Source organism: Lycorma delicatula, chromosome 2 (genome assembly GCF_047948215.1).
Source record: "Lycorma delicatula isolate Av1 chromosome 2, ASM4794821v1, whole genome shotgun sequence".
Taxonomy (NCBI): Eukaryota; Metazoa; Arthropoda; class Insecta; order Hemiptera; family Fulgoridae; genus Lycorma; species Lycorma delicatula.
Genome location: NC_134456.1, coordinates 84,129,536 through 84,155,604, shown reverse-complemented (window position 1 = coordinate 84,155,604; position 26,069 = coordinate 84,129,536). Strand labels below are relative to the sequence as shown.

Sequence of the window (26,069 nt, the reverse complement as noted above, 5' to 3'; positions counted from 1 at the left end):
TCGAAATTATAATGATGTACTATCAGGATCATCTTCCGATAAGTGTTGCAGGATTTAAGTTTGAATGGGTGGAATTTTTCCTTCGTCAGGATATCGTGGACGGTGGACTGAAGAGCTGATCCACGCTGGTTCGTGAGACTGATTTCTTTGGAATGCCGTAGACCTTGGAATGAAAGTTTCTTACCCCCCTTAAACTTGTCAAGTAATCTTCCCACATTTCTGTATGATAATGATTTGCATTCGGGATGACGTCGATTAAACTCATTACTAACAACATGATGTGAATGACCTTTTAGGCTGAAGGTCATTCACATCATGAATGTTATGTTGTTACATAACAGAATGAATTCCACACATTCTTCCTGTATTACATGCAATCAGACAACAAAACAGAAATACTAGTATTTTGCATATGGTGCAGGAGTTTTCGGACATATAAGTTATCTAGCTACACAGTACAAGAACAACCTTGGAGTAACAAGAGGTGTCCTAGCAGAATATACAAAAAGTTATGTTATCTGTGGCATATTTTATCAATATTATTTGGATATATTGCACAATCTAGGTGATATCCCAGGGATAGTACCATTATACTTACCGAATGAAGATAAGCTATAATGTACTGGTTATGAATAGGTAATTACAATAGAGAATCTTAGTATTTGATATTTATAGTCCTTAGGAGATCCTTAAGATATTATTTCTTTGATTTTTTTAGAATATCCCTTTTAAGGCTTTTATATTAACACATCATTGAACATCCACAGTATTTCTTATAGAATATCCCAATGGTGTGTACAAGAGATGATTTGTATTCTTGAATTTTTCTAAGTTGAATGCTAAAAGGCTAGGATTTTCTAAAATGCAGTCACCATGCAAATCCTTCTCAAATATTGGAAACAATAAGTGGATTTTGTAAGTGCTCCACTTCTCTTTTCGAGGACTCTGTTTGCTCTTGGTTATTTTTTTTTTGCTCTGTTAAATGTAAATTAAATAAATTGTTGGTCATATATGATCAACAGTTAAAAGATGAAGAAAATACAGTAATTGAAGAAATTTAACTGCTTAAATAAAGACATTAAATTCACTTTAGGTTGAGAAAATAATAATCGTATAAATTTTTTAGACATGAAAGTATAATATTATAAACTGGATATTGAATCAAAAAATATTGACGTTTTTATTTTTAGTATACAGAGCTATAAAATATTTAAGACATAACAATATAAAATTGGACATTCAATTAAATAATATCAGAAAAAACTATGCTTGATATTAAGTAACTAATAATCCACTATAACTAATACAATTGGATACAATTCATTGTATCCACTATAACTAATGGGTACAATGAAAATTTAATAAATAAATTATATATTAAAATAAAAGATAATATAAAACTAACGAATAATAATAATGGATACAAATATTCTGTAACTGAATACAATATAAATTACAAAAAAAATTAATGAAATATTTAAATCTTTTGAATTAAAAACTGCATATACAATGAATAATAAAATAATTAACTATATTAATAATAGAGATCCTACTAGAATAATAAAACATAACAATAAATTTAATTTAGATAAACAAGGAGAGGATAGTTTAAAATACGCAAATTGTAATTTGGAATATATTGGGATGACAAACCAAATTTTTTTGATACACAGTAACTAATGAACAGTAATTAATGAACACAGTAACTATATAAATAAGGAAAATCAAGAACAATCCAATTTTGCTAGACATATAGAAAATAATCGTAATTACAACCCAGATAATTTTATTAATATTCTTGAATATTCCAGTAACTTTCATAAAACAAATATTATTGAAAAATACATGTTCTTGATAAATGAACAAACAAAATTTGATAATGATGTATTATTTAAACAAATATTAAACAATAATATTGATTCTTAGGTTGCTTATACCGATTCATACTAATAAACATAACAATTAAGAGCTTCATACTGATGTGACAGACAAAGTCGACACTATTTTTACCTTTTGATGATCAATTGTTTTATTTATAACTTTTATTTTTTTAAATTCAAAATTAATTTCTTATATTAATTTTTGAAGGAAATAATTATAATCCATGGCACAAATATTCTGATGATTGATTAATATCCAAAAATAGTTGGTAAGTGGAAATTATTATATAATGGGAATGGGTTGTTCAAAATAAAAAGGTATTTTCAGGTAAAATATAGATTCATGGTAGATGAATTAAAACCAAACATTTTAAATTATTTCATACGTTTAAATCACAAAGGACATTAAAATTAAATAAATATGATAAATTACACTTTACTTATAAGTTTTAGGAACTTAGGAGTAAGTACATTTACGTACTCACTCTTCAAACTTAGATGCAGATCTACAAATTACCCATGCATTATGATAATATGCATTATGATAATATATGATAATATTCTTGACCCAAAGTCTTAGATATATTATTTAACCTTCTTCTTTTTCTTGTTCTTCTAATTGTTATTTAAGGTAAAATAATGAAAAATGATCTATTGTGTACTGTACTTTATAATTTTCCTGCGAATTATAGTATGTAACAAATATATCCCACTGTTAAATTAAGTGAATGAAAAAGATCCATGTGTATTTTGACATATTCAGAATATGCTTCAAATGTTCTATGTATCGTTGAACCTTATATCCTAGAGTACATATACCTGCACATACAGAGCTGATCATCAGAGTTTATCTTAAATAATTATAAGTTTATTGTTAAGTTTGTTGTATGTTTATTATTGTATGTATAACATCATTGAAATTCATTCATTATAAATTCATTCATTATTTTTATATGATAGTCAGACTGATTAATTGAATGATTTGAAGTAAGCTTGTATTAGCTATCTTGCTGATCTACTTTAATTTTGGCATGATATTACTGACTATAAACAGGTACTAAATAGATATCACATATATTCCTATTAGTTAATATTTAATTTCTAAACCATAATTTATTCATTAACAGAACCCAGAACCTGTTTTTACACCGTGGAATGGAACTAGAGATGGTACCAGAGAGCCACCAATTTGCATACAATTTGATTTATTCAGTCCAACTCTTAAAATAGTAGGCGATGAAGATTGCCTGTATTTGAATGTGTATAGCCCAGTAAGTATTCTGAAACAGTTAAAATACACTTGCATGTGTATGCGCGTGCTCGCATGTGTTTGTATGTGTGTTTGAGAGGGAGAATGTAGAAGATATATTTATTTGTCATCATACTGTTTCATTTATTCAAATGTTATATAAATCGGCTGATACACCATAGTGTCACTTCTATTCTTTTTTGAATTTGGCATTTTTTCATTTAACACTTATGATGTTAACTGAGAGCAAGTAAAGTTTATGTAGGAATTAATCACTACAAAAAGAACTGTATGTGTATTTTTAGGAATTTGTTTTATTTCATAAAACCTTTCACATCCAGTAGCTATTGGTTTTAATTGTGTACAAAAGTTAGTCGTAAAATTTAACCATTTGTGCAATTTAATTTCACAATTGTAAATGATATATTAAACAGTTTAAAGTAAATTGTTTATGTAAATGAACATTAAAATCTCTGTAATATAGAATCAGTTCCTAGAAGTTAACATAAACCTTTTACATTTAGCAGGACTGTTTTTATTTACATTTCAGAAAATAGTAAGTAAAAATTAAGTTTAATTAAAAATAATTTTATGTGTACCTAATGATAAATTTGATGAGGGAATATTCAGTACATACCCTGGTACCCTCTTTGTTGTTGTAATTTGATGACTTTATCCAGGCATTTGGTTCTTTTATTATTGCAAGTTTCTGGTGTAACATCAGCTTCCACCCAACTTACTGTTGGTTTTTATTCCCTTAATTTCATACTAATTTAAATTCATAAGGTTGATATACAATTTTTTGTGGTTATATTGTTGAATTTCAATCGATTCAATTGTTTCATATGTAAATTCAGGAGTATGTGGTTTCTTGATTTGGGAGCAATAACATATTTCTTGATAGTGTTACAAGTGTACTATTCAAATGAATATATTCATATTCATATGAGGAGAATTATGAAGAATTTCAAAATCATTAAATAAAAAGTTGAGTTTTCATAAATATTTTAAAATAAAGTCAACTATATTTTTATTATATTATCCATCACTCTCTTAATCTTATATTACATATGTACATACATGTGCATGTGCGTGTGCGTGCGTGTGTGTTTGATTTATTTGATTATAAATTTGTTAACTTGTTAACTGGTTAAAAAGTGTTATAATTTTTTGGATTTATACAGCTTTAATTAATTTTGATAATGAAATGCATGGTTTTATGATTGCATGACAGGAAAATATAGTAGTAGGTCAATGTTATTTTTTTAATTTAATAAATAAAATTAATGTCCTTTAATTTTAGTTTTTACAAAACTATTATGATTTTATGAAAATTAATTTAGAAAGGGTTTAATCATTGGTGTTTATACTTCTGTTTTTTCTCTTTTAGATAATATTTACTACTGAAACAGAAATATGACAATTGCACATTAGACAGTTGACAAATATGATTAATTAGAAAATTTAGTAGGTGTAGTAAGATATGAGACAAAATTTTATATATTATAGGAAGTACCTCTGAAGTTACTTCACAGTTTAACTGAAACTTTTTATGATTGTCACAATGACAGTCTTGTTCCATTCTTCTAGGATCACATCATACTGCTTTGTTATTAAGGAGAACATTTCAGACCTCATTTGATCTCTATTTCCCTATAATTAATTCAAAAGCTACCCTTTCCATTCCAGGGAATTTTCTTCAGTTTCTTTGTTGTTTTACACTCTTCTTCAACAGTGAATTCCTTGACTGGATTTTTATTTTGTACCCTCCCATCTTCATGGATATCATGCTCATGATCTTAAAAATTGAACATTTCACAGAAGTGCTCTTTTTAATTCTACAATATTCTAACTTTTTTGTAATGTGATTGATTGATCAAGTTTTTAATCTCTTTAGTGGCAAGTTTTTAATCTAGGCTTAAATCACTTGTATATGTTCTTATTTCTTAATAAATTTGACTAACTCTAAATTTATTACAGGACTCTAACTCTTTTACTCTATTCATAAGATTTTCTCTATTTTTATTGTTGATAAATTTGTTAACATCTTTCCAAATATTTCCACAACTACTAAAAGATATATCAACATTGTATTTTTCTGTCACCTTTTGGCTCTTTTCTACTCTTATTCATTACAAATTAATAAAATTACACCTTTCATCCTCCCCTCAGCTTGAGATTAAATGACAATTTTGTAGCATGTGAGAGACGTTACCACTCATGCCACTCCCCTTAAATTTTCACTGGCTATTTTCCTTTAGAAACTTACACATTGATAATCAGCACAGTTCAATCCCTCATTGATCGAACTGGTTGGCCAGCACCATTTGGTTGGTCAATCTGTTTGGTATATTGGTCTGGTGAATTTCACAATTATGTGTTTAAAAATGTCATTTGATATTTTCTCTTTTGTGTACAAAATACAGAAGTTGATATTATACAGTGTGTTGTAAAGTAATAGTGGGGGTTTTAAGTGGTTATAGCTTTGGAACAAAGCACTGTAGAGAGATGAACTGTACGCTAAAAAGAGAAATGCTCTCAAGTTTATATGTATGAAAGGTAGTGCATGCACGTTGTGTTTCCAGTACACTCTAGCTGCATGTGCACATTAGCTCACCTTGTTTGCGGTGCAGAGGAAGGTTCAGTGTGTGTTGTGGCTTGCTATGTTTAAGTCAGTTACATGTGTTAGGCGTGAATACCATTGTGTGTACAATAAAGAACTCCTGCATGAAAATAACATTTGACAATGGGGTAAACAACTCAAAGAAACAGGCAACTACTGAAGCAAACACATCTAACATGGCCATCAGTGACTGATGAAACAATTGAAGCATTGCAAACAAGTTTTTTGTGTAGCCCGAAGAAATCCATGTAGAAGTATTCTAGGCAGTTGGGGATTCCTAAAATAACTGTTTACCCAATGTGTTAAAAAGACAGTTGAAGTTTCACAGTCCACAAAAAAATCTTATGGTGGTTGGTGGTCGATCGGAAAAAACCACCAATATATGTTATGTGAAAAGACCTCACTCACCATTGTCTGATGAAGATAAAAACCGTATCCAAGGGATAAATACTGTGAATGGTGATACATCCCAACCATAGTATAAAAACATACGATTTAGCGTTCTTCAAAACAATCAGGAAGGAGGCTCCCTTCAAACGGTATTTCCCTTCATGATAAAAGTGATACAGGTTCAGGTGATTCACTGAAAAACATCCAGAAGTTAAGAGATGGATCAATATTGGTTGAGATGTTTAATGATGAACAGAGCCGATCCACCTTATGTCTTAGCAATATTGGTAATATTAATGTAAAGGTGGTAAGCCATAAATCATTAAACACTAGTCTAGGAGTAATCTTTTACCGAGATCTTCTGGAGATGGACGTTAATGAAATAGCTAGTGAGCTTCGTCCTCAAAAACTTGTGGAGCTGAAGCAAATAATGAAAAGGCAAAGCAGAGTAGGAGAACCTACACCTTCCCTATTTTTGACATTTAACCTTCTGGTATCACCAGAGAAAATAAAAGTAGGTTATCTATTGGTTCGAGTACAACCATTCATATCCAACCCACGGCAATGTTTTAAATGCCAAGGGTATGGTCACACTACAATGTCTTGTTCAGAAACAGAGATCTGTGTTCTGTGCTAAGAAGGCCACAGTGACACCAACTGCCAAGAAAACGAGAAATGTGTGAATTGCAGTGGATCACATACAGCTCGCTCCCAAGATTGCCCAACTTTTAAAGAAGAGAAGGAAATTCTCAGAATATGTACAGAGCAGAAACTATTCTTTCCAGCCGCAAGAAGAGAGTATAGAAAATTAATCAACTCTCGCAACTTAATTAAACCTGATATCTCATTCACCGCTGTGACATCTACCAAACCTCCTTTAAATGCAGATAACCAACAATGTGGATCCTGCAATGAGCTGACAAAGCTTGCTCAGATGTTATCTGATCAGGTTGCTTCACTTACTGCAACTACTTCTGAGTAAGTGAAGATGAATAAGAAGTCAGTAGTTACAACTAGTGAAACTAACACTAGTGGGATTCCTTTCAAAGTTCCTGTCCCTAAAGTTTTAGCTTTGTGGACAGGAGTAAATACAGCTGGTGGTAAGACACCAAATAAGCTCCCTGTTAAGGGAGCCCACACAACCACCTCCTTTGGGATGTCGTCTGCAACTTCCCATTTTTCAAAATCTCCACCTCCAACAGCACGTTTACTGTTGAGGAACCTCCTGATCCCAGGACATCAGATTTTCTTAAAATCATAAATTTGTAAAAGAAAAACCGAATAGTCTACAACTAATTTTTTCATAAATATTTATCTGTATTTCTGTATCTAACTACCTCTTTCAGCATTATTCAGTGGAACATTAGAGGTCTTTGTTCCCACATTGAAGTTATTAAGAGTGTTGATAAGTGCACATGAACCATTAATAATGTGCTTCCCAGAAACACATCTATTACAGCAAGATCCGGTAGCACTCAAAGGCTGTACATGTGAGAGATACGACTGTCTTGTAGATAATAGAGAGAATGGTGGTGTTACTATTTTTATGTGGAATGACGTGTCTGCTACAACTAGTTACCCTCATTCATGCTGTTGCTGTAAAATTCTCAGTCCTGTTTAAATTGAATATCTGCAATTTGTATCTCTCGCCGAATTCTGAATTCAATGCTGTAGAAATATCAAATCTCCTCATGCAAATTCCACCGCCATTGTTAATAGTAGGAGACTTCAATGCCCATCATATTTCCTGGGGCTCATCTTTCTGTTCCTCTCAAGGAAATATGATAAACAGAGTGAGACAAGACTTGGACCTTTGTCTACTGAACGATTGGTCATACACATTTTTGTCCTCATCTTTTGGTACACTGTCAACATCGACCTCTCTTTTTGCTCACCAAATTTACTCCCTCGTCTTAATTGGTCTGCTTGTGACAACCTTCATGACAGTGACCACAAGGCCAATTGCTGTTGCTTTTGGTAAGGTGAATAAAAGACCATGGAGATGGATTGTTGAAAAATCAGATTGGAACAGTTACCATAAAGCCTTCCCATCACAGTATGATGATTGTGAAGATGCCCTTGACAAACTTACCTCTTTTACATCTTTGATATTTGACTGTTAAATAGATATGTCCCACAAACATCAGGAAACCCAAGACGTTTTTACATTCATTGGTGAAATGCTGATTGCCAAAACACTATTAGTAATTGACGACAAGCACTATCCAAATTTAACCGCAGGCCTACAAATGAACACCTAGATTTGTACTATAAGGCTAGAGTGGAATGCCGTCAGATATTCTTAGATGGTAGGAGGAAGTCACGGAGGAATTATGTGGACACTATCTCATGCACTATTCCCATGTCTATTGTGTGGAAAAAGATCTATACAATCTGTGGATCACCAAAAGAATCCATTCTCAGACTCATTCATGAAGGAGAATATATTACCTTATACAGCACCTTATATCACCTTACATCAGCTTATACAGTGGGAAACTTTTAGCAGATTGTTTCCATTTGGTATCCTCACCTCATCGTATAGTAATGAATTTCAGAGATACAAATTACAGATGGGAAACACTATCGTTAAATGTTGGTGATTCGGTTGGTGAATTAAACACTCTATTTTCATTCAACAAGATATCACACGCACTTAAAAACTCACGTGACACCTCCCCTTGGACCTGACAACATTCATCGTAGTATGCTCTCATACCTTCCTAATTTGGTGCTACAACACCTATTGTGTATTTATAAATAGTCTATTCTCCTCACAAGTTTTCCCTTCAGTCTAGTCAGAAGACATCATTGTACCAGTAATTAAACCGGATAAAGACAAAGGAAGCTCCCCAAGCTACTGCCTGTCTCTTTGACAAGCATTTTATGCAAAGTGATGGAGAGAAAAGTGAACTGCAGGCTCACATGGTACTTAGGGAGACATGGTCTTCTACCTTCAGAACATTGTGGTTTTCGACAAGGATGATCATCCATTGACCATTTAGTGCCATTGGAAACAGCCATTCAAAATGCTTTCCTACTACATCAGCGCTTCATCGCCATCTTCTTTGATATCAAAAAGGCGCTCGATGTGGCCTGGCAACATAGTATTCTATACATCCTCAAAGAATGGGGAGTCAAGGGCTGTATGCTTGCAATTATGAGGGGGTTTCTTAAATGACCCAACTTTCTGTGTTCGTGTTGGAGATTCTCTATTGGGTAGCGTCATCTTAGAGAATGGAGTACTTCAGGATGTATTTTAAGTATCACCTTATTTTCTATAGCCACCAACAGTATTACTAAATGTGTACAACCACGTCTTTCATGTTCGATATTTGTTTATGATTTTGCTATACATATTACATCCCGTTCAACAGCCACAGCAGAGAGACTACTACAAAACACTATATCTTATCTTGAAGCTTGGTTCAGGGATACCGGCTTCACCTATGCACCTGAGAAAATAAAATGTGTAGTCTTTTCTTTGCTGAGGGACCCTTCCATTTTGCAAGTTTTTGTTAACAGAGAGCTTATTGCTATCTCTACTGATGTCAAGTTTTTAGGTTTATTTTTTGATAGCCACCTTAATTGGGTCAAACACATCAAAGAATTAAAAGCAAAACGTCCCAAGCTTTTAGATATGATGCGAGTCCTTAGCAACACCAGTTGGGGAGCCAATCGGTCATGTATGATACGTTTTTATTATTCCTTAGTTCTTCCCATTTAGATTATGACTGTCTCACCTACTCTTCAGCGCATCATTCTGTGTTTAAAATATGCTGGATGCTGTACATCATGCTTTCCTTCAGCTTGCCACAGGTGCATTTAGATCCAGCCCTGTCACAAGCTTACTTGTTGACTGTGGTGAGTCATCACTTTAGGATAGATGGGATCAGCTTTTAGCATCTTATTTTGCTCGTCTCAGAGGACAGCCAAATCACCTGGCTTTTGACTAGGTCCTTGGGAATCCTAACTTGGGAAGATATGAGGACAATCCACATTGTACTGCACCTGTAGGTGTTCGTTCCCGACATTCACTGCACTTATAAATGTTGACACACCTATTTTTCCAACGTATCTATTCTCATGTCCTCCATGGGGAATCAACTTTATAAATTTTATGTTTGATCTTACGATATACAATAAAGAATTAACATCACCTATTGTCTTCCAGCAAATGTTTCACTATATTCTCTCCAGGATAAACCCGGATGCAGTAGCATATATTGATGGATCAAAAGAGAATGGCATCGTTAGTTGCATATTTCTTGTCAGTGATAGAACTTATTTGTTTGGTCTACCTGGTATTACAAGTGTGTTTACTGTTGAACTGTATGCTATAAATAAGGATGTGAATATCATTAATCTAAGTACTGAAATAAACTTATTTGTAGCGACTCATATAGTGCACTCCAAGCTTTAGAAAACTTTTACTCTAGACATCCTTTGGTCACTGAAATCTATAACATAATCGTTGAGTTGAACCATAGCAACACACAAGTGAATTTTTGTTGGATTCCTAACCACATGAGAATTCCAGGTAATGAATGTGCAGATTCTGCTACTAAAGATGCATGTAGTCAACATCCTTTCATCACTCGTGTTGCTGCTTCTGACTTTATTAATAGCATAAAGCAGTCTCTTTGAGCAATGTGAGAAGGTGATTGGATTGCTACCATCAATAACAAACTTTGGCACATTAAAGATTCTGTTTTGCCATGGGATTCTTCATGCGGAAAAACTTGTCCTGAGGAAGTGGTCCTCTGTCGATTGCGATTAGAGTATACCAGAGTCACACGTGAGTATCTCATGTCAACAGGACCTTCACCACTATGTGTTCAATGCAACTGCCGCTTGATTGTGCACCATATTACATATGATTACATATGTTATGTGGCATAAATTTAAATTACATAGAAACATTCATCAAATTTTGGGCAATAATATGGAAGTTCTGGACCGGGTGTTACTATTTTTACGAAGTGTTAATAGTTTTCACAAAATTTAAAATTGTAATATATTTTTTTGTTCTAGTATTGAAAAATTATTTTAATGTGTTTGTTTTTCACACTTAATTATTTTGATTTTTTTTATTTGGTATCTGAAAAGGGATCTTTACACCCCTCTCAGACTTTATTGATGTTTTATTTACATTTTATTTTATTTATTTTTTATTAAGTTTTAAATTTTATCTTGTTAAGTTTTTCATTGTGATATTAGTTATACATTTTTTAGTGATTTTAGTTTTAAGCTTTTAGTGATATTTTATCCGTGTTATTAGTTGTAAGTTTTAGTTTTTATATTTTTATTTTAACCTAGTTTTGGTTTTTATGTTATTTTTTAGTTAGTTCTGTTATCTAAGAAGGGACCTCTACACCCCGCTTGGACTTTAATTTCTATTTTATTTCTAGTTAAATTTTTTGTTACTCATTTTATTTTATCTTTACATTTAGTTTTAATTCAAACTACACGGCTGTAATATTAGTTTTAAGAGGGATTTTAGCTGTGACATTCATTGTAAGTGTTTGTTTAATTTTTTAGTTTTTTTAAGTTACTTAGTTTCTTTTATTTTATAAAATTTTAATCTGGGTGATGATAACGCCAAAGCATTTTTCATCTCCTGCAAAAAAAAAAGTTAAGTTTGATTGTGTACAGAAGTCAGGCGTTACAACTTTATACAGGACAAAGTGAAACAATTTGATTTTGCTGTAGACACTATGGATATGCTAGAATAGGATAATGATTTTTAAACAAGTTCATTATCAGTGATGAAACAATGTTTCATGTTTCTGGACAAGTACATTGGCATAATGTTCATATATGGAGTACTGAACCTCCACACGCTGTTATTGAACATCAACGTGGCAATGAAGACGTGAATGTGTGATGTGCTATTGGACAAAATAGATTACTCTATTTATTATTAATTATTATTATTTATTATTGGCCCCTTCTTTTTCGCTAAAAAAACATCTTCCTGGATATGTTAGAAGGATATGCAGTGACCAAAATATCAGAATTCCATTTTCCAATTAGATGGAGCTCCTCCACATTTTGCAGGATTTTCTTAACAAACATGTCCTCAGTGATGGGTGAGACAAGAAGAATGGATTGCCTGGTCCTGTGTTTATGTAAAAACACAGGTGTATTCTGTTCAAGTTTGGAATTTGGATCATTTAAAAGGAAGGAACACTGAAGCTGTTTATTCTGTTATGCTGGATGTTCTCTGCCATGTGTGACAAGACCGTATATCATCTTGATGTCAGCAGGGCAACTAGAGCACACATAGAAATCTACTAAACAGGTAAGAAACTTGGAATGTTCCTCCTTCCTCCATTCCTCCATTGTAGAGAGATGAACACTGTTCATCTCTCTACAATGCTTTATTCCGAAGTTATACTATTTAAAATCACGCTATTTATGGGCACATTGTATATGTATATGGAATAGAAACTAAGACATAAATTTAAATAAACTACAAAGTCTATTTCTTCAAAAGATGCAATTTGATTAAACCAGCTTCATTAACTACAGGTTAATAATTTTAAATCAAATTATTCAAAGGCACTTACTAAAAGGCACCTATGATTTCCATGTAGAAAGACAAAATTCTCAGTTGAGTTGAGTTCAATTAGTTATTAAAATGAATTTTTTCTGTATTATCCATTATAAAGATTATAACCTTATTTGTTAATATATGTAATAATTACAAGTGTATTTTTAGAAATTTATTTGTTGAATAAGGACTTTTTTTAACTAATGCATCTACAAATTAATTTTATAGTGATATTTAATCTGTTTCAGTCAACATGTGCAAAAAATTATCCAGTAATGGTTTACTTACATGGAGGAGCTTTTAATTCAGGTAGCTGCAAATCTGAGCTATATGGTCCTGATATGCTTCTTGATAAAGATGTTATTCTGGTTACTACCAATTCTAGATTAGGAGCACTAGGTAAGGTTTTATTACAACTTTAAAAATTTGGCACTTAATTACTGCTATCAAAGCATGAGTTAATAATAATTCCCAAATAACAAGGATATTGACCGTTCATTGTTCATTTATCACAGTTTCACATCTTTATTTATTTCTTACTTTAAAAAAAAGAATAAATATTTCAACAGAGAATGCTGTACCATAATTTATTATTGAATGAATTTATGATTGAAAGAAATATTATTACTTGTTTCCAGGTTTTGCGAGCACTGAAGACAGAGAAATGCCTGGCAATTTTGGTTTGAAAGATCAAGTGTTAGCTTTGAAGTGGATAAAAAGCAATATCCATTTTTTTGGTGGAGATCCTAATACCATTACACTGTTTGGGGAAAGTAGCGGTTCAGCTAGCGCACACTATCACATGTTGTCACCTCAGAGTGAAGGTTTGTGGATTTTGTTTACCTAAAAATTCATTAAAAACAATTATGATAACAAGTACCATTAGCAAAAGCAATCTCAAAATGGCGTAGTTGATACAATTTCAATAATTCATCATCATACGGTTATCTGCCCTGAGACGTGCTTGACATGTGCTTTACACAATTTTCATATCAATTATTTTATATTCACAGCTAAACTTTTAAGATCATGATAATTCCAATTTCCTTTCAGGTTGTCTATATAATTTTTATGCTTGTAGGTTCTCTTTTTTGCACTTTTTACTCACTCTTCTAGCACGCTTCTAGCACTCTCTAGTTTTGATCTATCTTTCTGCTTTCATGATGTGTTCCTACCTGATAGCTTTCCTATTCTGGAAAGCTGCCAGGCATTCTCATTAATTCACTTTATTACTTTTTCAGTAAATTTAATCTCTCCAGCCTACTCATTGCCCATATTTCAAATGTTTTCAGCCTTTCTTTGTCTCATTTCCTTAGTGTAGTGTTTCATCTACACAGAACTACACTGTAAACATACTTCATAGGATACTTCTCCAAATCTAGCTCCATCTTACTTCATAATAACTGTTTCTTTCTGTTAAGTACATCCTTAGCCATTGCAATTTTGGTTTTAATTTTGATTTTACTTTGTAATCTTCAGTTAAACAGTTCCTAAATATTTTTTAAGCTATAAATGGTGAAGTACTTCTTAGTCTGGCCCTTAATCTTCAAGTTGTGTGGCTAAGCAGACTAACCAGTAATTAAGTTCCACTGGTACAATTTTCAGGATAAATGTATAATACAAGTCCTACCTTTCTTACAAGAACTTTTAAATGTAGCATCTGAATGTACTAAAACCATGTAAATATAGTTTTAATATTCCTTAGAATCTTAACTAAAAAAAGATGAGCCACGTTGGTGTAATCACAAAACATTTGAGCAGTTGTTCTCAGAAATGATGGATGGAAATCATTTCCATGAACAAAACAAAATACTAGGTTTTGAGTTTCTTTTTTACTCTCCTAGTATAAACTCAGTCAAATAACAACAATTTTTTTCAGTGACAAAAATATTATTTAGTAAAAATATTCAAATTTAGTCTCTGTTTAAAAAATATATTTAACTGAAATTTTCAAAACTTTGTTTAGAATTTGATGTGTACAAAATATTTAACAAATATTTCTTGTAAGCTGTTAACAGATTTCATGATGTAAAAGCAACAAAAGTTTTTTTGTAGACCTATTTCTGTGTTTTTTTCTTAGGGGTTAATAGAATCAAACATTTTTACATTATACAGATACATCTCCATAAATATTATCGAAATTAATGGAAAAGAAAAAATGATATTAAGAATATTAAAAATTAATATTAAGAAAATATCTTGATATTAATTTACACTTTACTGAAGGAAAAACATCCAAAAAAATACATCTTTCTATTTTACTACACAAATAATTTTTTATTAAGTAAGATGGCAATGTTTGTCTGTTTTTTTTAATGTTCTTTCTTTGTTTCCTGCTTTTTATTTTTTTTAAGTTTATAATTTTGTCTGGTGTTAATAAAAAAGCGCTTCTGCATTAATGTGATTAATTATCTTGTTGAACTTTTATTTTTTATATTAGTGACCCGTCACTAGTTACTGTTGTTAAAATTACAACTCTGGTATAAAAGTAACTTATTCCTCTTTTAGAGAATTAGGTAATAGCATTTTAATATCATTGAAACACTTTTGTTACACTTTTATAAGACTTAAAACAAAAGTAAAAGGATGGTATGTACTGTATTTAATTCATTAATCATTATTTTTTTGTAAGTATTTTCCACTAAGGAGCAGCTTTACGTTGTACACTGTGGGTTAAAAGTAACATCAGTTACTAGTCATATGTCACTGGAATTTGAACCATTCTACTCAGATTCACAACTACATAGTAAATACATAATGGGAAATTTGATTTTTATAATACTATACAAATGAAAATTGAAAATAAGAGAAAAATTTCTTAATATCAGTATTACCAAAAGTATTATACAACTGAGAACTAATTCAACATGTTCAGTTTCATATTTTGAATTAGTTAGTCTTGCATCATAAATGAGTTATTTCATTGTTGACAGTGTTATTTGTTGAAATTGTATACTTTTTAAAACTGATATTAATTTTCCTGCTTGTGTAACATTTACGTTGCATGCTTGTTACTACATTTTAGTATAAAATTTATTATCTTTATTTTAGTAATAACAATATATGGTTATTCTTTTAGGTTTATTCCATCGTTCAATATTAATGAGTGGCTCAGCATTGAGTCCATGGGGAATGTCACCTAAAGGAACTATTGCTAAGAGGACTTTCAAACTTGGTACAATGCTAAATTGTTCATATTCAGATTCAAAAAAACTTGTTGATTGTCTAAGAACAGTGCCAGCTGAAGATTTTGTGCCAGTTTTATTCAGTTTCTTGGTCTGTGACAAAACATATTTTGCAAATTTATTATTTTCTTTACATTTTTCCCTTTATGTTATAATTAATTTTACTTTTACTTTTATCATCATGACATTTTTTTATACTGTAACCTTTTTGTAAAACTTTTCATAGAATCTTTTCAATTATGGTTACTCGATTATAGATTCTGATGAATGATTGATTGAAAGAAAGAGTTACTGCTAATCCAGATATCTCTTGGATATCTGGTGCAAACATTACATGGCATAAAAAAAGTGTTTCCAGACATGTTTACTTGAATTTGATTTTCTTTCCTTATTTTCACCAGTAAGATATTCCTGAAATTGCTTGATTTTTCATTAAAAAAAATAAAATTATTATATGCAATGAAATTTTACTAGAAAGATGTTTGGTGCAACAATAATCTCTCTATAATAGTGCAATCTTAAATCTCTGGCAGATGTGAAGAAAATATGTTAAATTATACTGTTGCAAAGATGCCCTGAACAGCAATAAATTCGTCTAGATGATACACTTTGATATCTAGGTTACATCAACATTATATATTGTTGATTGTTTATAGTTTAGTGATATACATGTGGTTGAGTTCACATTCACTAAAATAATTTTCTTTCCTTTTATAATAACTGTTTACAAATCGTAACATTGAAGAATATAATTGGCAATTATGGCAGTTTTGAGGTTATGTTTGTTAATCTTTTTCATTACTTCAGTACTGTAATATAATAAATTTTAACATTTTTTAAAGATTTACACCCTACTTTTTCAAGGACAAAGTAATTCCACACCTGTAAATGATGTAATTATGTGGTGTAAATTATTATGGCTTGAATTTCAAAATCATTTATTTCTTTTTATCTCAAAATATTAGTTGCAGACATAGATTGGCAGAACTATGTCTTTTGTATGTTGTGTACGTATATGTTGTGAATGTACATGGTATGTATAATATGTTCATGAAAAAAATAAAGCTTTGATTGGTATATTCACATTTTGAATCTGTTGTTAATCTGGTCGATAGGTTGTGGACCTGGAAATGGCCTTAACTAATAACTTGTTAGCAAAATTGGTCGATCATGGATGTGTTCCACATTTAAAAAAAAAATATATATATATATGTATATATATATATATAACTATATAGTTATATATATAGCAACATGATTAACCTTTAAAAGTTAAAATGGCAGGACTAGAGCTCTCATTCATTTGTATTTTAAGTAGGATGTGCTTTAAAAGTGAAAGGCATTTATCAGATTGTTGATCGATCTAAACTGAAACCATCAACCTCAGCCAGTGGCAAAACATGGGTAAAGATGTTGCTGTTGTCATGTTTACAATTACTGCTCCTGTGGAGCTATCTCAAATCAGTCATGTGGAAAATTGCAATTCTTCTAAGAAATGCTTAATTAATTACACTCTATCTTAAAACAAAACAAAAATCTGACTTCAGTAAGATATTGTTATTAGACAAATTTCACCAATAAAAAATGAATAATAACCACCATAATACAACATTTTACTAAAATTGAAAAGACTCTGGTGAATCAAACAGTGACTGTATCATTTTAACTAAACTACTTTGTACACGGTCCTCAAAGTATTGTAACAACTTCAGACAGGCATAGCTTTTGATGGACAAAAGAAAAGAAACTTTGGCTAACCTGACTGTTAGGCTACTTGATGAAAAGTCATCACTAGTTGAATATAAACAGAACGATGCAGCATTGGTTGCATCTTCTCATCAGAACAATTAAAGACCATCATTTCATTCAAGAGAAACTTATATCAAATTCTCTATTAATAACAGTCTACAAAAACCCCTGGTAATGTCAGAAGAAACAATACAATCAAGCAAAAGGATAAATATAAACTTATTTGTTACTTATGTAAAGGAAGTGCCACCACATGATTAAATGCTCTAATAAAGTTTCTTACAATTAAGTTAGTGCTTTTAGTGCTGCTAACTTTTTAAGTTTGAATAATGACCACTGTTAAATGGACAGTGGAGCTCCCGCTCGCATGACTTTTAATTGTCAATTCTTTACAGAATTGAAAATTTACAATAGCTATATTATGGGTAGCAATACAGGATTACCTATTAAAGGACTTGGTACTGTTAAAATATGGAATCTAACCAATGGAAAAATGAGATGATTTTCAAATGGTCAATGTTATGTATGCACCTAGCCTTAAGAAAAACATATTTTCTGAAGCGGTAAATTTTGAAAATGGGATGAAAATCATAAAAGAAAATAATGCTGCTAATATTTTTGATAGCAGTGGAAGACTTTTGGCTACTGTTGTAGGTAGTAATAATAATAATAATAATAATAATCTTTATCAGATGGCCTTCAAACAATAATTCAGCCTGAAGTCAATTTTACTAAACTTGATACTTAGGTTACAATTTGGCGTTAACCGTACTGGCCACTTGTTAAAGCTCTTAGAAAATTTAGTGACAAAGAGGTAATAAATCAAATCATCTTGAAATACCAAGTGACATTCAGTTTGTATGTAAAGGTTATCATTTTGGAAAACAACATAGACTCTCTTTAGGCAACAACACATCTAACTATGGTGAAAGGATATTCAGCAACATCTCCAATGTCAGAAAAAATCGCTTGGTGGAGGTAATTATTTTATTTAAAAATGACTAGTTTTCAAAAATTTATCTTCATGAAGCACAAAAGTAATGCTTTAGATCTTTTCTAAAACTTTGTTATGTAAAATAAGTTTGAAGTTAAGATTAAATCAGTAGATAGTAGTGCTGAATAAGTATTGATTTAAAAAATTTTCTCAATCAGAAAGGAATTGAACTCGAGACCACTGGACCTTATATAACTGAACAAAATGGCAGATCAGAACAATGTATCAAACAATAGTTGAAAGTAATTCATCAGTGATATATTAAAAACAAGTTCCATTATCTCTATGGGCTGAAACTACAAATACTCAGCAACATCTCCAATGTCAGAAAACATTATTTAAAAATGACTAGTTTTCAAAATGTTATATCTTCATGAAGCACAGAAGTAATGCTTTTGATCTTTTCTAATACTTTGTTATGTAAAATAAGTTTGAAGTTAAGGTTAAATCAGTAGATAATAATGCTGAATAAATATTGATTTTTAAAATTAATTAAATAGGTTTATTAATTAAATAGAACAATAACTGTTCAAGCTCCATTCATTCCATACAAGCTGAATGGGAAAAGAAGCTTCTCTTATACAATTAAAGGTTTTTGGCTCTGGAGTATGAGGGCTATTCAGAAAGTAACTTCTGATTTTTTATTTAAAAAATAATACCAATTGATAAAAATACAATTTATTTTGTACATTTTGTAGCTACATCTTTTAGCTACTTTTCTATATAATTGTCATCCAATTTAAGGCATTGACATACTGTAAACAAGTTTTTGAATATCCTCGTCATAAAACACTACTGCCTGTGAATTAAACCAAGTAGTTACCCCATTTTTCAACTCCTAGTCATTTTCAAAATTCTGCATTGCTAACCATTTATTCATTTTCAGGAAAAGGTGATAATGAAAGTTTATTGAATTAATTAAAAATACATTTTTCATCACCGCTCTAAGCAAATTGATATTGCTTACCATTTTATTCAAGAAAATCTAATTAAAAGCTATAAATATTAAATATATAAACTCTGATAAACAGTTAGTTGACATATTCACCAAAGCTCTCCTAAAGAGAAATTTCCAAAATTAAGAAATCTTTTGAGTATAAAGACCAGTAAATGAAGTAATATTTAAGTTGTTAACATGATTTTGTATTGTTAGCTGTGTTATTAATTAATTGTTTTAGTAACTCTCAAATCGATACTTTTTTTTTAGTTTTATGTAACAATTTATAAGAGACTTCTGTTTTATTCCTTGTTTATCTATATTGATCTTGAAATTGGAGGGAGCATTATGGATTGAATATCAAAATAATTTATTTCAAAATATTATTTGAAGTCACAGATTGGCTGAACTATACCTTTTGTATGTTATAATGTGTTGATGAAGAAGATAAAGTTTTGATTGTTAATCCATTCAGTATGAATGATAAACTCAAAATGATTTAAATAAGTAAAGAATTTCAGAATCCTTAAATTTGTTAATGATCTTAATTCTAAGTGTTAGTCAAAAGAGTTTCTTCACACAAAACAGTACAGATCAAAATATCTGTCTTTTCTAAAATGAAAAAATTCCTTCCTATTCAGAAATAGGACAAAGATGGATTGAAGCAATTTACATTTTTTAGCAACTTCTATTTAGTTGATGCTTTTGTTAGTTTCATGAATGTTAAGTTTGTCTTTTCCTATAATTTCTTTACAAGATCCCATATTAAATAAACTGAAGGTCCTAATATATATATTACAAATGTGCAGTAAACATTAAATTAAATAAAGCCACTGTAATGTAGAACAGGATATTGTATTTATGTAATACTAATATATAATTTGTATTATAGTGGTAGTAATATGCACTACATGAATACTGTACTAGTATGTAATTATACTATTTATTGGATATAATCACATATTTGGATTTAATATTGGAAAAAAGTGAAAGAGAAGGTACTTGCCAGAACATAGGAATAAGTGGCTCTATATAGTTGACTCAATAGACTACATTGATACTGCGAATTAAAGAAAAATTATTCACCATAAAAAAATTATTTTTGTTACTATTTTTTTTTTGTAGCACTTAAAAAATAAGACATAAAAATATTGTTATAAATGATAGAAACTAATACTTTATAACTTGTAGATTCTCTTTTCAGATTTGGGATGGTTTTGATCCTGCAGTTATTCTTTCACCTGTCTTTGAGCCTGAAAATGAGGAAGGTTCTTTTATTACACCTAAGTCATTTCAGAAACCTACTACAATTCCAATGATGGTAGGGGCTACAACTCATGAAGGATCGTTCAAAGTAGCATGTAAGTTAAATTTTCTTATATCAAAATTAAATGAGTATCATAATAAAATACCACAATATTGAATTTTAAATAACTACTGTATCCTTTGCTTTAAAAGACTGCTTTACATTAAAAATTCCTGATCACTAATAAAGCACCACTACAGTAATTTTGAGGTTATGAACAATTAAACTGTATTATTTTATAAACTATTTCTCTGAAGTACACAATTTGCTGAGATCGCAAATAAAAATGCTGAAAGGTAGGGAATATTTACAAAAATGGTGACATTGAATTTAAAGACTTTTTAACAGTATAACTTGTTAACGTATAGAAATATTTATTTATATATTTTCAAGATGTGTTTTTATTTACTTCAAGATCTGTTTGAAGTTGTTGTCCAGTTTCTTTATCATCTTTGTAGATATTCATCTTACCAATTTTTGTATTACAATTATCTACAGTGATTCCCCGGCATATTTTTAATTAATTTTTTTTGAAAAAATTAAGCTAAATGTTTTAATCCTGGCTAATAAAACATTTATTACAATTTTTGTTTAAATTATAAAAAAAAATTTATTATAAATTAGTATGGTTTACATTTTATTTTAAAGCTTTTTAAAATTATGGTAATAATAAATTAAATTGTGATTAAACAAAAATTAAAATACATTATATATAAATATAGTGTATATTTTTTATATATATATATTGTATTTGTATATACAAATATACATTCATATAATATATATATATATATATATACAAATTTGTATAAGTGTATTTTATATATAATATATCTACATTACATAAATAAAATTATTCTTATGCATAATACAATTTATCTATACTAATCATAATTAACTATCCAGCACATTTTAAAATCAATAATCATTCAAATTTTGCACAGAAATATAAAATACTGCTGTTAATTGGTAAAAATTGGTTTTTATATTTAATAGGAAAAGGAGGAACATTAATTACCATACAGACAAATGTGTGACCTTAGGAACAGAAAAAAGGATTATATTATAATAATAAAAGAAGATGAAAACAATATCATTGATCGACTAAAGATCAGAATGTCTATAAAAAATGAAAATTTAAAGAAAAAGTCTCAGCCAAAAGGGGATCTAAGAGTTTGGAAGAAAGGAGGAAAGTCATCTCAGTAAGAATATTGAAAGAAAAGAAAAGAGCACATACACTTACATAAAAGAGCAACATTCTACATGGGTGAATTCAAAACAAAAAACACAGAAGATGATGTTCTGAATTTTTTATATTTAATTTTAAATATGTATGGAAAGTTTTTTTTATAGAAAAATTACAACAGTGAAAGGTAAAGGGGTAAATTGACTTTATACCAGTGAAGATTAAAAACAAAACTTAAAAAAGAAGTGTAAAGAATCTATTAGAAAAATTAAAAATGTAATCTTATGAAATATTTGAAGAGGGTCAGAGCTCCCATACAGAATTTTTAGAATTTTTCATATAAAGTTGATGAAATTTCAAGAAACAAAAATAAAGTCCATTTTAAGTCAAAATACTGTAGATTTCAGTCTAAATTGAGATGAATACATTCAATAGGATTCATTAAGATTGTTGTGTAACCATCTTTTGCATTACCAGTAGCAGAGAGCCGTCATTTTATATAGATGTTTTGTTATTTCACCTTTGATCCAGAATGACCATTATAATGACATAACATCTAATTCGAATGAAAACAGTGGCGAGTGGAAGTTACTCAGGATCGCTAAATGAAGTCAACAATGATGCAGAACTACTGAAACATGTCATAACAAATGATGAAACATGAGTTTACGAATATGATGTCAAAACTAAGGCTCAATCGTCCAGTGGAGGTATTCTGGATCACCAAGGCTGAAAAAAGCTCGACAAGTACGGCCAAATGTAAAGGTTGTGCTCACAGTGTTCTTCGATTTTAATGGCATAGTGCATCATGAGTTCTTGCCACAAGGTCAGATGATCAATAAGGAGTATTACCTACAAGTTCAATGCTGTTTTCTTTAAGCAACTCAAAAAAAAACGCCCAGATTTGTGGCAAAACAATTCATGGCTTTTGCACCATGATAATGTGTCTGTTCACACTTCATTGCTTGTTTGTCAATTTTTAACCAAAAACAACACTGTAATGATACACTAGCCATCATATTTGCCAGACATGGCCCTGTGTGACTTTTTTCTATACCCAAAAATAAAGAGAACCTAATAATGACAACCTGTCATTTTACAAGTATAGATGAGATTAAAAGCGAATCGCTGAAAAAGCTAAACACTATTCCAAAGATCAGATTCCTGAAGTATTTCGGGGATTGGAAAAGTGTAGTAAGAGTGTATAATAACTAATGGGGACTACTTTGAAGGGGATAATATCAACGTAGATGAATAAATAAAATTCTTTCCAAAAAACAAAAATTCTCATTACATTTTGAACACATCTCGTATAATTGAAAGTATTGTCATTAGTTAAAAATTACATTCCTACTTGGAAAATTGTTTTGAAAATAACATAATATTTCATTTTATGGGAGTGAATTTTTTATCAAATGAAAGAAAAGAGGGTAGAAATAGATCATAGGAAATGCTTGTTCCAGAATGCCTACAAATTCAGTAGGCATCTTTATCATTATTTTACTCAAGATGTTTCAGAATAATGTTCAGTGTCTGACTGGGTTGTCGAGTGGTTGCTCATTTCATATGAAATTAATTTTTTGCTTTATTTACCTTAATTAATTTATGTGTCAGTTATTCATAGATTAATCTATGAAATATGTTGACTCCACAACCATTGGAATCAATACCATTATTTTGTGTGTGCGCACACACACAAAATGCTTTGGTGGTATTTAAACTGCCTTAATATAATTAACTATTAATTGGTTGCAGTATACTATAAACAAAAAATGACATTATTGTGAATTATCATGGATTATTGAGAATTATTAATGATCAAGGACTATTTAGATGAAATCTTTTTATGAATGAACATATAATTACCAGGAAAGATTGTTTGATCTTTTCCAGTGTTACTGTGTGATAATGCAGTTATTTATTTTTTAATCTCTGTTACTGTACATCGATTTCTGTAACGATTCATTACGTCTCAAAATTTCATTACTTTTATTTTAATGAGAAATAATTTAAGTTACATATAAATATGTAATATATTTTTTGTTTCTAATAAGTGATTTTATTATTAAGTTGTAAGATTAGCAATCGTAAACCAGTAAAATGTTATCAGATAAAATATGATGCAGTGGTTTAAATAATTACTATATTTAAAATTATCATTACTTATAATCATTCAAAGAAGCAAAAATCAATATTCAGTGTTAAAATTACAAGTTTCAGGTAAAATAGTCATAATTTTCTAATTTTTTTTTTGAATTACTGAGATACCTTGAGATGTAAATAATTTGCTGTTTATTAGATTATACATTGTATATAAAAAGATTCATCTGATTTTAGAAGGCTTTATTTTTGAAAACAAATGAACATACAACCTTATGAGAAGTTATAAAATACATGTTTGCCATGCTCCCTCCAGTTGCACAGCATACATCTATGCGATAGTTACACTCATCCCATACTTGAGTGATTATGTCTGGTGTAAACTGTAGCCACTATTGTTGCTGTTTGGTTTTGTAGGTAAATCAAAGTTGCTGGAAGAGGAAAAACATAAAAGGAGTCTTTCACAAATCCCCTCTAAAAAACACAGATAATGAGACTGGGCGATCTTGTTGGAGATTGATGAAATGCCAAATCTGCAAGCCCTGTACAATTGATCCATTGTTACGGAAGTTCATTATCAAAAAATGCTTGAACTTGTAAACCAGCAGTGCTCTGTCCTGATGGGAAATTAATTACTCAGAATATGTTTGTAACTGCCAGAAAAGCCACTTTTGGAGCATTTCCAAATATGAAATTCTGTTTTCTGTTTCTTGGGAAACAGCAGAGAAGAGTTTTGTAAAATTTCTCCCAGTTGCACATTGTGGTTTTGATCCACATATCCTAACATTGTGGCAGTTCATCTTTCCATTTAGATGAATTGTGGCCTTGTCACTGAACAAAGCATGAAAAAAAAGTGTCATCTTCAACCTGTTTGTTGAGGATGATTTCACCAACTTCATACATTATCATTTCTGTGGAGGGCTTGTTCCATTAGTATCCTATATGATTTGAATAACAAATGTCACCTCAAATTATGCCAGATATGAGGGACAGCTAGCTATCGGCTGACATGACAAGTCGATTTTCCTGGGCTAAGTACAAAATTCTATTGTTTGCGCTCAACATCTTTGTCTGATACATGAGGCAACCTGTAGATTTTTCTTTACACAGATATCCTGTTCCTTGAAACTATTGATGCCAGTGTTGAATGTTCTGAACAGTAGAAGGTGCTGGGTATTGTCAAGGAAAATTATGCTGCCCTATTATCATGGACTCATAATTGTTGAAGCAGAGAACGCAGAGTGCTTTCTGTTGCCATCATGACACAGACTGAATGGAGTAGTTCACAAAGGAGACATTTATTAGCAACCAAATTAAATTCTTGAATTTGCTCTCTTATATGCTACATGCCTTATTTGTTAGTGCTAAATGGTTGCAGAGTGAAAGCCTTTTGAAATTGGATGAATCTTTTTTATACACTCTGTATGTGGAAAGTACACAGTTTGTTTATTAAATAATAATTTTCAGATCTTTACTCAGTAAAACAAGGAATTGATGCAATATTTTCTGAAATGGACCAGAAATGGTTAAAAATTGCTCCTACAATGATGTTTTATGAGGATTCTGCAACTGATGTTGATACAGTATCAATGGCTATAAGAAACTATTTTTTTAAAAACCATACTATCGACAAAAATGTAATTCCTGATTATATCAATGTAAGTATGTAATATTAATAAGTAATGGCCATTACACTATGAGAAAAACAAAAATAATTATTTTCCATTTATTTCTGGTTCTATAAAAAGTTATTTTTAGTAATAAAATAGATACTTAATGTATAAAAAACAAAGACGTATTTTTAAGTCAGTGTTTTTGACATTTTTTAAATACAATGAAAATTAATTCTGTAAAAATGGGTTTTAGCAAAATGTAATTATCATGACAGTTTTTTCGGCTGTCGTCAGTTTCAGC

General features: G+C 30.4%; 1 protein-coding gene across 2 annotated transcripts in view; it reads left to right on the top strand.

Moving 5' to 3' along the window:
* The window catches only part of LOC142318962 (juvenile hormone esterase-like), a 76,543-nt gene that overhangs the window by 40,683 nt on the left and 9,791 nt on the right, over nucleotides 1-26,069 (top strand). For both annotated transcript variants that reach the window (XM_075355677.1, XM_075355676.1), the window contains 6 exons: nucleotides 3,008-3,151; nucleotides 12,947-13,097; nucleotides 13,337-13,522; nucleotides 15,778-15,974; nucleotides 20,768-20,924; nucleotides 25,623-25,813. In XM_075355677.1, coding sequence (XP_075211792.1) covers nucleotides 12,974-13,097; nucleotides 13,337-13,522; nucleotides 15,778-15,974; nucleotides 20,768-20,924; nucleotides 25,623-25,813 — 855 coding nt within the window. In that variant the 5' untranslated portion in view covers nucleotides 3,008-3,151; nucleotides 12,947-12,973. The remainder of the gene's footprint in view (nucleotides 1-3,007; nucleotides 3,152-12,946; nucleotides 13,098-13,336; nucleotides 13,523-15,777; nucleotides 15,975-20,767; nucleotides 20,925-25,622; nucleotides 25,814-26,069) is intronic.